The 12,544-nt window shown below is 46.3% G+C and overlaps 1 protein-coding gene across 1 annotated transcript in view; it reads right to left on the bottom strand.

The window, feature by feature from the left end:
- LOC111975913 (rab GTPase-activating protein 1-like) overlaps positions 1–12,544 on the bottom strand; it is a 179,181-nt gene that overhangs the window by 17,771 nt on the left and 148,866 nt on the right. Inside the window, 1 exon segment of the mRNA XM_070447710.1 lies at positions 4,539–4,667. Coding sequence (XP_070303811.1) covers positions 4,539–4,667 — 129 coding nt within the window.

Below are 12,544 nucleotides of genomic sequence, written 5' to 3'. Positions count from 1 at the left end.
TACAGTGGACTCCTAAGCCTATAGGCCTATACTGTATGCATGCAATGCCCTGATGCATTTAGTGCTCAAATCCCTGACAGCTGAACCATGCGGTGCAKAATTTATGTTTTAGGAAATTAAAAACCAACAAAACATTAGGCTATAAAGTTTTTCATACGCTACACATCGAAACACAAGGTGTTTTTTGTCATTTGTTACTGGCTGTTTCTAAGGTCACATAAATTTGATTGCGATMGCGGACACCCTAATGGATTACGCACCCACTGAATATGGATGACCGGGAAATATCTCAAATGTCCGATAAAATAAAATCTTCCCGGTCACTTGTCCAGCCCAAATTTTGATTGCCTGACTGACACACACACTACAATCTACACTGTATTATACAAGCCAGCAGATAAAATGATACAAAGTGTTCTTGTTGTGGCACAAACAAGCAGTGTTTCCTTCAGCGGTTCTTAGGCAGTCAAAGTGCAGTCAGAAGTGAAGACGGTTGAGGCTGGCAGAAGTAGCCAGGACTGAGGAGTGACTTAGACTCAGACTTAACRAAACACCTACCACAGGTTTGCGAGGCTTGGAGTGGGCCACCAGGCTAACCAGGATATCCTCCTCATAGATCTGGTTGATGACGTGGGCATCATACGCCACTGTGATGGAGATCTCTTCCATCATCTTGACACAGGATAGTAGTCAGCTCCACAGGTGGGGGAAGAAGGCGAGGAGTGGAGGGGTGGAGGAGAGCAGTAGAGGCAACAGGTCAGTCAGAGAGCCTGAGGAGTGACTGGCCTCTTTCACTGTCCCTCAGGGTACAAGCCACACCCCTAAAGGAGGGCGGGATGGAGTGAGGTAGGAGAGAGTAAGGGAGGATCCCTGCATAACAACACACATGTCTCTCTCTCTCTCTCTCTCTCTCTCTCTCTCTCTCTCTCTCTCTCTCTCTCGGTTTACCTCTCCCTCTCTCTGATAATTGGTATTCTCAAGCGTGTTAAGAGGATGCTAGTGTGTCTTTCGTTCACCCCCTCTTCCTCAGAACCGCCAGGCTGCTATTTCTCTTCCTTCTTTCTTCCTTTCCTCCATTTCTTTGTCCTGAGATCCGCTCCTCTCAGGTTGCGCTCAGGGTATTATTTTCACCTCCCTTCGGTCTTGGTAAGATAGTCTGGTTTAGTCACACTCCTACTCAACTACACACACACTTCAACTGTATGTTCTAGCGTATGTATCTGTGAGAAAGTGTTGGAACTGTCCGACCGACCACAATGACTCGACGTGTWAAGTGCCACTGCAGTCCGCACACATCACACAGAGTTTTGTGTCCTCAAAAAAAAAAACAGAAGAAAAATAAAAAACAAAATTATGAACAAAAAAAATAAAAAATTTGCTAATTTGATGGCTATAATTTAAAAAAAACTTCCAAAGTTGAGGCTACATTGCCTGCAGCCTGGCTCCTCAGGACCCAACTGTTCACTTCAGATCCTCCTGGGGCTTTGCCTAGCTAACTTTCAGGAGATCTCCCTGGTGTGGAAAGGCACTGTACACGTTCTCCTCCTCCCCTTCCTTCTCTCAAGGGAGTAGRATTCTGAGTAACCGCTCTTTCTCTTCCCCTCTCTCTTGTCACTTCTTCCACTGGTGAAACAGCTGAACCTGAAACTTTCTCCCAGAGGAATTTTGAAAGCAGGCAGAAGAAATGTAATAACCGCAACTAGATTAATCAATCAAATCAAGCGCRTTCAGTGGGTATCCCGAGTTGGTTTTGAATGGACTTTAATGCTAGGCCTTTCAAGACCTTTTTATGTCTTCTTTTTGTCCTGGAACTGTCTTGAAGTTTCCTCAARGTTGTCCTTGGAGTGTTAGGGCTGTGAAATTCAAATTCCACCCCATAATCCTGTGGGGTTGTTACTCGTAGAATGCTTCACTCCCCAACTAGCAGGTGATCAACTTGACTCCTAAGCTGCTTAGCAGTCAAGTTGATCCGCTTTAGACATCAACAAAAAAATGAAAGGACAAAGTAAAGTGAACAGGCAAGCTAGCTTTCCTTTTGTTGGCTCTCGTGGACATATTAATGAGGTGTATCAGCTGATTCAACGCAGAGCTTGATGAAGTGCAGTTCCATTGACAGGGTATGATGGTTGTGGTCGCCGGGAGACACTGTGCTTCCAATGACACCAAATTCTGTAATGAAATTATCTTTCTCTCTCTCACTCACTCACTCACTCCATGAGCTTGTCTCCTGAGAGCGGTGAACACACACGCGGGCACAGGACAGACACACACACACCTTCCACAGAATCTGTTTTCGTTCCACAAAAATATGAAATAGGTTTGAAAAAAACATGTTCAAAAAGGACAAGATGCAAAAATAGAGTGGATAATTCTGGAGCCTCTTCTCGGTCAAAACACCTCAGGCACAATGTCACTTCAGAAGAAAATGAAGGGAGGAATTGAAATCCCAGGATGAGAGGGCTACTGCTGTGGCTCGTTTCTCTCTCTCTCACACACTCTGTAAGTTAATTCTCTCTTGCTGGATGCGTTTTGATCAGGCAATTCATTCATGCCCCAGAGTCTTGGAAAGTCCCCTGTATTCCGAAGCAGACTCCAGATCAGTTCTAACAGCCAGTCAATCAGAGGGTCCTATTACACGTTTTAGCTCCCAAGAGACTTGACGGCCCACCGCAATCACAATCGAGAATATATTTTAGAAGCTAGTCGATTTGATATCTTCCGCTTTGGTTCAAATGGTCGAAGCTAAACCAAAACAAACAGCCTTGCAAGCTCAGAGTGCAGGCTGGCTTCACGTTGTGTCTTCAGTCTTGCTGTGTGTGTGTGTGTGTGTGGTGTGTGGTGTGTGGTGTGTGTGTGTGTGTGTGTGTGTGTGTGTGTGTGTGTGTGTGTGGTTTGGTGTGTGTGTGTGTGTGTGTGTGTGTGTGTGTGAAAGACAGAGTCACAGAACACAGGAGTAGGCCGAGCCAGGTAAAGTCTCTCTCTCGTTGCACAGTTCATCCAGAATCAAACACTGATGCTGGTCGAAAAAGAGCAGAGACAGACTGTCTGGCCCGAATCAAAACGAAAGAGATTAGGAGTTGTCCTCCATTTCCTTCTCCTACTCCTGCTGACTCACCTGTCCAGCTCACCTTGTGCATGTTTGTCATTGTAAGGCCCGCCTTCTTGCTCTAGCTCTCTCCCAGACTCTCTKTCATGGTCCTAGAGCCTGCCTGCCTCAAACCATCCTCTGGACTCGCATGACGGTGTCGGAGGACGGGCTCATAGTAATGGCTGGAACGGAAATAAATGGAATGGTAATTGAACTCATCAAAACACGTGGTTTCCATGTGTTTGATACCCTTCACTCCATTCCAGCCACCGTTTTGAGTCGTCSTCCTCCTCCTCTCAGCAGCCTCCTGCGGTACGTGTGTTTTACATGATGTCTAGTATGTGAGAAGGTGACGTAATATCACTCAAACATTTTAGTTGAAAGCAGAACATTTAGCAGATCATTTTCTTCCTGGAACMTTCAGAGATAAGCTTGTGCAACAAAAATAATTGCATAATAACATATGCAGAGTGTCTACACTCAGGATATCCTGTGGTTAGAAATACACAGGAGAGGGGGGGGGGGTGAGAGAGAGGATATATATACAGGATGGGTGGAGATGGAGAGAATTAGCTCTTCCATTTCGCTCTTCTTCCTTCCTGTGAGAGTACAAATACCCTTGCCTTCTGGTTTGCCACCTATACACAGTTGCGAAGCGAGCACACACACACTAACGGGAGCTGCTGCGTAAATCAAAATCACATTTTACTTGTCACATGCGCCGAATACAACGGGTGTAGACCTTACCGTGAAATGCTTACTTACGAGCCCTTTAAGCAACAATGCAGAGTTTAAAAAAAGTAAGAAACATTTGCCAAATAAACTAAAGGAAAAATAGTAAAACAAAATAACAATAACGAAGCTATATACAGGTGGTACACCGGTACCGGTAGGGGTAAAGTGACTATGCATAGATAATAAACAGAGAGAGTAGCAGCAGTGTATGTGAAGAGTGTGAAGGAATGTGAATGTATGTGTGTGTGTGTGTGGCGTCAATATGCATGTGTGTTTTGTGTGTGTGGGTGTCTTGAGCCTGTCATCMCTGTGTGCAGGCAGGTAGCCTTGGGCCACTGGGGCCTCCTCCTGACCTCAGCACATTCCCCAAATACCACAGACCTCATTATATTCTCCGTGTGGGAGGATATAGGTACAGTTTACAATTACAACCACACACAGACAGGCTGCGGATGTGGTGTGCCCCGTGATATAGAAGATAAAGGAAAAAAGTTCACAAGGAATCATCATCATCTGTTCGGCTCTGACAGCAAACCTGGCTGAGTAGTCAGACTGGCCTAGTCAACTAGGCTGAACAATTCCACATCTATGAAAATAAAAACCGGATTTCGCACAGTAGGACGCATAAGCTTCTGAGCAGAGCTCAATTTTGGACCAGTGGTCGGTGCAGTGTGTGCATTGCAGGGGAACGGAAAACCGAATAAATTGTTCCTACCTTGATGCTACAGGCCTGTTCCATGAGCCTGCGAGCGTTCTCCGCAGCCCGGTAGCGCTTCGGCAGCTGGACCCTAAAGAACTTCAGTGCTCCCTCAAAGTCAGCCTGGAGCAAGTCTTCCTTAGACGTCTGTGYGGAAAAGACAAGAAGAGAAGCTCAGCCAATAGAACAGGGTATATATAGTATCCATTACTTTAAATCTGCTTTGTGMTTGGCCCAAACTGTGCACCTGTTTATTATAGAGGGTATTGAAAAGGTAAAGCAAAGGCTTTTATTTTTTATTTAACTAGGCAAGTCAGTTAAGAACAAAATCTTTATTTACAATGACGGCCTACCCCGGCCAAACCCTAACCCGGACGACGCTGMGCCAATTGTGCGCCGCCCTATGGGACTCCCAATCACGGCCGGTTGTGATACAGCCTGGAATCGAACCAGGGTCTGTAGTGACGCCTCTAGCACTGAAATGCAGTGCCTTAGACCGCTGCGCCACTCGGGAGCATTGAAGAAGGAATAAGACATTGCGGTATAGTATGATGTTGCAGTATTTTTTGTTTTGCACCCAGAACAAGTTTAGCTCCCTGCACAACAGAAAGTCTGAAAACATGACACTATAATATCAAACTCTGTCTGTAATAGTAGTATTTTGCAATAATAGTACTTTGATCCAACATATCGGTTAGTGTCACATGCCAACAGAGTTAGAACAGGTTGACTACCATGGCAATAACTAATAGCGCCACCCGTTGGCATTCCGATGCATTGTCATAACGATAATCCAAAATTAGACTCACACAGCCCAAGTTATTCAACAATATAAGCAATTCAACAATATAAATACATTATGAAAGCATTTTGAAACATAACTGCATTGAGAAAAAGGTTTACGCCTGCAGTAGCCCTCGGCAGGGTAAGATTGTCCACCCACCCACCGCCCACCTATCCTGTCTCAGTCCCTGTCCCAGTCTCACCGCCAGTAGTCGGGGAACGAAGAGGCGGTGGCCCATCCCCAGGAGCCCCATCACCTTACAGACAGAGTCCGTCTCCCCAGCCTTCTCCTCCGCTGAACCCCCTTCCTCTGCCCCACAYCTGCCCTTCCGCACCGCTGGCGTCATCACCGAGGGTGAGGGTGGGGTGGTGGGGGAAATGGAGGGAGAGGAGGGCGGAGAGCGAGAGGGGGAGGGAGGATCCCGCTCTGGGGCCAGGGTGGCCAGGGTGCAGGGCGACTCCAGCGTGCAGTCCGAAAGCGTGGACGTAGCCGGGACAAGTTCGTATCAGGGTCAGTCAACCCGGGCAAAAACTTGAGGTCAGAGTCCAGCAAAGATGTTTTTCTTTGGCTGTTTAGCAATGCAAACTTTACAAATGACAGCGGTGATCTTCAGGGGAAAATAACAGGTCGATCATTCCGGGCAGTGACACACAGTGACGTGTTGGATGGGAGCTTCTCTCAATAGACTGTCATCCCCAATAATAATAATTCAAACTCGGCAAAAATAGACCATAAAKACAATTATTTTCAAAAGGTAGAGAGGATCCAGCGGGTTTGAGCAGCATAGAGAATCAGTAAGTTTGTTTGGTTCATCGTGTCCATTCAGTAAGCACCACTGTCAGAGAGCCGACACAGCCCCTAGGCCTGATAACACTATAGTCCCTACCTCACAACTGACCAGAGCATCCAGCATAGCGTAGATATGGGGTGCTATCACAGTGATATAGCCAAAGAAATATTACACAGTCACAGTTCTGGATACCGATCCTGTTTCACACTGCTTTTTCCACCGAAATTCTAAATATGGGCATGCCGTTGCCTAGCAGCAAAACAGACGGCACGCGGTTAGTCGTTTAAACAGACGACAGGTGATGAGTCTTCCACTTATTCTCCTCCACTCTCCTCCTTCAAAGAGAAGAGAATCCCTCTCTCACAACCAAGCCCCTATGCCCAGGACTTCGCATAAATGAGAAAAGACATCAAAGAAAMCAGGGTACTTTTATATCACCAGTCCTGGGGTAACGATAAATACATACAGGCCACAGCAGGCAAAGTAGATGGATTGAGTTTGCTTCAAAAATCCATCTTTAAAAATCCCTTCCAAATGATGTTGTCCCTTTACACCCGAGCGGTCCTTTCTGATGTAAAACACTTCGGAAGCTGAGGGGAGGAAGAGACTAAATCTTGTTATGTTTAAGTGTGTTTCTATCAGTCACACAGCCTTAGGCAGAAGCTGCTTCRGTCCCGAATGTGACGTCTTGGAGCCGCGTTTGTGCACAGCTGAACGGTCCTCYTGGTGACTCAAGAGTCAGAGAGGAAACAGACGTGGTGCTGGAGATCACATTAGATCAGGGAGAGGCAGAGGCGAGAGGATGGCTCTGGCAGTGAGCTTAAGCAGGACACTGGGCASACAAGCCTGTGTGGGTCTCTCTTCTTCAGGAAATCCTTCACTTCCACAGAGGAGCACTGAAACAGTCCCTGCCCTCTGTTCGCAGAAACAGCAAGGCTTCAAAAAAGGGACTCCTTCACCTAAGAACTCCAGCAGAGTAGACTTTCCTAACAAAACACAGCCAGGGTAGAATACCTTCCGGTCAAAGTAAAGGTTTACTTCCAGGTCCTTTGCAGAACAGGAGGGTCCATTTGCTGTGTCCAAAGCCTCTGCCAAACAGGAGTGCAGYGGACCCCTGGAGCCACAGGTCAGGTCACGGATAGGCGAGGCAGGCGGAGAAGCAAACCACGCTAGTGCTCCCTCCTCCCTCCTATAGCACTCACCACCTAAAAGGCCTGCAATGCTAACAGCTAATGGCTAACCCTGCTGCTCGTGCTGCTCCAATGCAGAAGTCTGGTCTGGGGCTGGGCGGGCGGACGGCTAAGCATGCGCGCAAAACACGGAGGGAGAGAGACATGGAGCATGTGACCGAAACACTGAGGCGGAGAGGTGCTAGAAGACGAGGGGGAGTAGAGAGGGAAGGAGGACAGGAGGAGGGGAGGAGGGAAGGGGAGTGAGAGAGGGGTCCGTGGGTTGATGCATTCGTGGTAGACATCACTGAAAACAAATGTAACGGGGCCTCCCCCCTTTTCAGCACTGCTGTTAATGGCTAACCGCTAACAGATGCTACTGCCGCTGCTGTGCGCTCCAAATGGACTACGGCAGACAGGCAGGGGAGGGCAAGTGCACAGAGGGAGGGGGGAGAGAGGGAGGGGGGGGGCCTCAGGGGGGAGAATGCCGTCATACCTGACCAATAGAAAAGAGTCAGTGGAACCCCTTTACTCTACCCACGCCCTCAAATATACACTTTTATCGCCATCCTCATGGTATCTCCCTTTTTCATATACAATCTCTCACACACACAGACACACACACACACACACGTTATTGGCATGAAAGCACTACTCTGCTGTTGCCGGAGGCTTTGTAAAATCAAACAGACTGTAATAGGGGTATCATCCCAGAGGAGAGACTGTGTAGAGACAGTGTATCAGCTCAAACAGAAGGAGCTACGACCATAGCCCTCCCAGTAGCTGCTAGTTCACGTCACACATGCTTTCTTCCCACAAAGCACTTTCTCTTTCATCTCCCTCTCTCTCTTCTGTTGTCTTTTCCTCTATCACTCTCTCCCTCGCTCTCTCTTTTATTGCTCTCATTAATAGCGAAGACATCCACCTCTCCATCACTCCCTCTCTAAATGTCCCTTTCCACCCGAGGGTGTGATGTAGTGTGAAGAGAAGGATACAGTAGGTTTCTGTGGACCTGACTGTTATCCTCACTGAAACCCATTTCCCCTCTGAGTGATTCAACGGAATCACATGGGAAAGTCACATTCGCAGTGCAATCATGACGAGCTAAGAAAATCGAATTCAAACAAGCCACTCTAGCTTTATTTGCAGGTTTAATGGCAAGGTTTTCAAATAGAGACCATTGTACATTCCAAAATCATTTACATAGTCCATCTTAAAAAAACGGAACAATGTCCAACCAATGGAGTGTCAACATACACYCAACCTGCATCCGTCAGAAATAGCAGAGCATTCGCAGCACTCTGATACAAAGGGGAGATTGGTCTTCGCGATGCCCTGGCACTACGGTGTTGAATCAAAGGAGAAACGCAGCACCATGCATCCCTACATGCTCCTTGATTGTAGAACAACATTGTGCAGCATCAACTTGGCCTAAATCGCAGTGAAATATTGCCAATTGAAATCAATGTGACCCCCTTAAGATCCCGGCATGATACGGATAGCTCGGCAATGCCATTCCTATCCCAACACTCGTGGTGGCATCAAAACAAGTAGAGTGATAGCATCATAAACGGATCTGCTAACAATATAGTATTTAGCCGATTTAGCGCATCATTCGATATCCTGATTTGTTGTTTRATTGTATTTCGCCACTATAGTTGAAGCGGAACAAAATGTACAAAAAATAATAATATTTCATTGTTCGTAAAATGTAATGAGATTGATACTAGATTCATGATATTATCTAAGCTTCATAAAACACTTTTATTCAGAGCATGTGGCAGGAAATGTTKAAATGTTTTGCACTGGAAAACTACAAATATTGTTTGGATATTATATACAGGTTAGTTGAGGGGTGAAGTGAATATGCATAGGTATTAAACAGCAAGTAGCACCACTGTAAAAAAACGAATGGGGGGGTCAATGTAAATAGTCTGGGTGATAAAATGGTGTTGTCGTGCCCTCTTCACGATAGTCTTGGTGTGCTTAGACCATAACAGTTTGTTGGTGATGTGGACACCAAGGAAACTGAAATTCTCTGCCCCCTTTTCCAATAGTTCACGATCAGCTCCTTCGTCTTGATCACGTTGAGGGAGAGATTGTTGTCCTGGCACCACACTGCCAGGTCTCTGACCTCCTCCCTATAGGCTGTCTCATCTCACTGTTATGTCGTCAGGAAACGTAATGGTGTTGGAGTCGTGCTTGGCCACGCAGTCGTGGGTGAACAGGGAGTACAGGAGGGAACTAAGCATGCAACCCTGAGGGCCCCCGTGTTGAGGACCTGCGTGGCAGATGTGTTGCTGCCTACCTTTACCACCTGGGGTCGGCCCATCAGGAAGTCCAAGATCCAGTTGCAGAGGGCGGTGTTAAGTCCCAGGGTCCTTAGCTTAGTGATGAGCTTAGTGGGTACTATGGTGTTGAACGCTGAGCTGTATTCAATGAACAGCATTCTCACATAGATGTCCCTTTTGTCCAAGTGGGAAAGGGCAGTGTGGAGTGCGATTGAGATAGRGTCATCGGTGGATCTGTTGGGGCGGTATGCGAATTGGAGTGGGTTTAGGGTTTCTGGGCTGATGGTGTTGATGTGAGCCATGACCAGCCTTTCAAAGCACTATTATGGCTACTGACGTGAGTGCTAAGGGCGGTAGTCATTTAGGCAGGTTACCTTCACTTTCTTGGGCACAGGGACTATGGTGGTCTGCTTGAAAAATGCAGGTATTACAGACTAGTCAGGGAGAGGTTGAAAATGTCAGTGAAGACAGTTGGCCCGCGCATGCTCTGAGTACCCGTCCTGGTAATCTGTCTGGCCCGCGGCCTTGTGAATGTCGACGACCTGTTTATAGGTCTTGCTAACATCGGCTTCGGAGAGTGTAATCACACAGTCATCCGGAACAGCTGGCCCGCCAGTTGGCCCGCGCATGCCTCTGAGTACCCGTCCTGGTAATCTGTAATGGCCCCGCGGCCTTGTGAATGTCGACGACCTGTTTATAGGTCTTGCTAACATCGGCTTCGGAGAGTGTAATCACACAGTCATCCGGAACAGCTGGTGCTCTCATGCATGCTTCAGTGATGCTTGCCTCGAAGCAAGCATAAAAAAGGGATTTTTGCTCGTCTAGGCTCGCGTTACTGGGCAGACTAGTGGCTGGGTTTCCCTTTGCAGACCGTAATAGTTTGCAAGCCCTGCCACATCGTTGAGCATCAGAGCCGGTGTAGAAGGATTCAATCTTAGTCCRGTATTGACGCTTTGCCTGTTTGATGGTTTATCTGAGGCAAAGCAGGATTTCTTATAAGCGTCCGGATTGGTGTCCCGCTCCTTGAAAGCGGCAGCTCTAGCCTTTAGCTCAGTGTGGATGTTGCCTTTAGTTTTTGCTTGTAAGCAGGAATCAGGGGGATAGAATTATGGTCAGATTTGTCAAATGTAGGGCGAGGGAGAGCTTTGTATGTGTCTCTGTGTGTGGAGTAAAAGTGGTCAAGTTTCTTTTTCTCCTATGGTTGCACGTGTTATGCTTGTAGAAATGAGGTAAATTGGTTAAAGTTCCCGGCCACTAGGAGTGTCACTTCTGGATGAGCATTTATTTGTTTGCTTATGGCCTTATACAGCTCGTTAAGTGCGATCTTAGTACCAGCATCAGTTTTGGTGGTAAATATACGGCTACTAAAAATATAAATGAATACTCTCTTGGTAGATAGTGTGGTCTACAGCTTATTATGAGGTACTCTACCTCAGGCGAGCAATACCATGAGACTTCCTTAATATTAGACATCGTGCAACAGCTGTTATCGACAAATAGACACACACCCACCGTCTTCCAAGACGTAGATGTTCTGTCCTGCCGATGCACGGAAAACCCAGCCAACTGTATATTATCTGTGTCGTCGTTCAGCCACGACTTGGTGAAACATAAGATATTACAGTTTTTAATGTTCCGTTGGTAAGATAGTCTTGAACGGAGATCATCCAGTTAATTCTCCAGTGATTGCACGTTGGCCAATAGAACGGATGGTAGAGGCAGGTTACCCACTCGCCGACAAATTCTCACAAGGCACCCCGATCTCRGCCCCCTGTATTTCTGTCTGTTCTTCACACAAATGACGGGGATTTGGGCCTGGTCTTGGAGGAGCAGTATATCATTTGCGTCGGACWCATTAAAGAAAYAATATCCGTCCAGTTRGAGGTGAGTAATCGCTGTTCTGATATCCAGAAGCTCTTTTCGGTCAAAAAAGACGTTAGCAGCAATATTATGTACAAAATAAGTTYCAATGCAAAAAAACACACAAAATAGCACAGTTGGTTAGGAGCCCATAAAAKGGCAGCCATCCCCTCCGGCGCCATAGTACTATTTAACAGGTGGAGATAGGTGGGATGGGCTGTGAGTAGCTGGGATTAAAAGCTAGACAGGACCCAAAACAKCATATATCATGTACAGCTGAAGTCGGAAGTTTACATACACTTAGGTTGGAGTCATTAAAACTRGTTTTTCAACCACTCCACAAATTTCTTGTTAACAAACTATAGTTTTGGCAAGTCGGTTAGGACATCTACATTGTGCATGACAACTAATTGTTCCAACAATTGTTTACAGACAGATTATTTCACTTATAATTCACTGTATCACAATTCCAGTGGGTCAGAAGTTTATATACACTAAGTTGGCTGTGCCTTTAAATAGCTTTGAAAATTCCAGAAAATTATGTAATGGCTTTAGAAGCTTCTGATGGCTAATTGACATAATTTTAGTCAATTGGAGGTGTCCTGTGGATGTATATTTCAAGGCCTACCTTCAACATCAGTGCTTCTTTGCTGAACATCATGGAAATCAAAAGACCTGTACAAAATTGTAGACCTCCACAAGTCTGGTTCATCTTGGGCAATTTCCAAAGCCTAAAGTACCAGTTCATCTGAACAAACAATATGTGCGCAAGTATAAACACCATGGGACCACGCAGCCGTCATAACCGCTCAGGAAGGAGCGCATCCTGTCTCCTAGAGATGAACGTACTTTGCTGTGAAAAGTGCAAATCAATCCAATGAACAACAGCAAAATACCTTGTAAAGATACTGGAGGAAACAGGTACAAAAGTATCTCTATCCACAGAAAACGAGTCCATATCGACATAACCTGAAGGCGCTCAGCAAGGAGAAGCCACTGCTCCAAAACCGCCACAAAAAAAGCCAGATAGGTTGGCAACTGCACATGGGACAAAGATCGTATTTTGGAGAAATGTCCTCTGGTCTGATGAAACAAAATAGAAGACTGTTTGGCCATAATGACCATCGTAT

This window comes from Salvelinus sp. IW2-2015, linkage group LG16 (assembly GCF_002910315.2).
Source record: "Salvelinus sp. IW2-2015 linkage group LG16, ASM291031v2, whole genome shotgun sequence".
Taxonomy (NCBI): Eukaryota; Metazoa; Chordata; class Actinopteri; order Salmoniformes; family Salmonidae; genus Salvelinus; species Salvelinus sp. IW2-2015.
The sequence above is the reverse complement of the archived record's forward strand: the minus strand, read 5'-3'. Positions and strand labels throughout refer to the sequence as shown.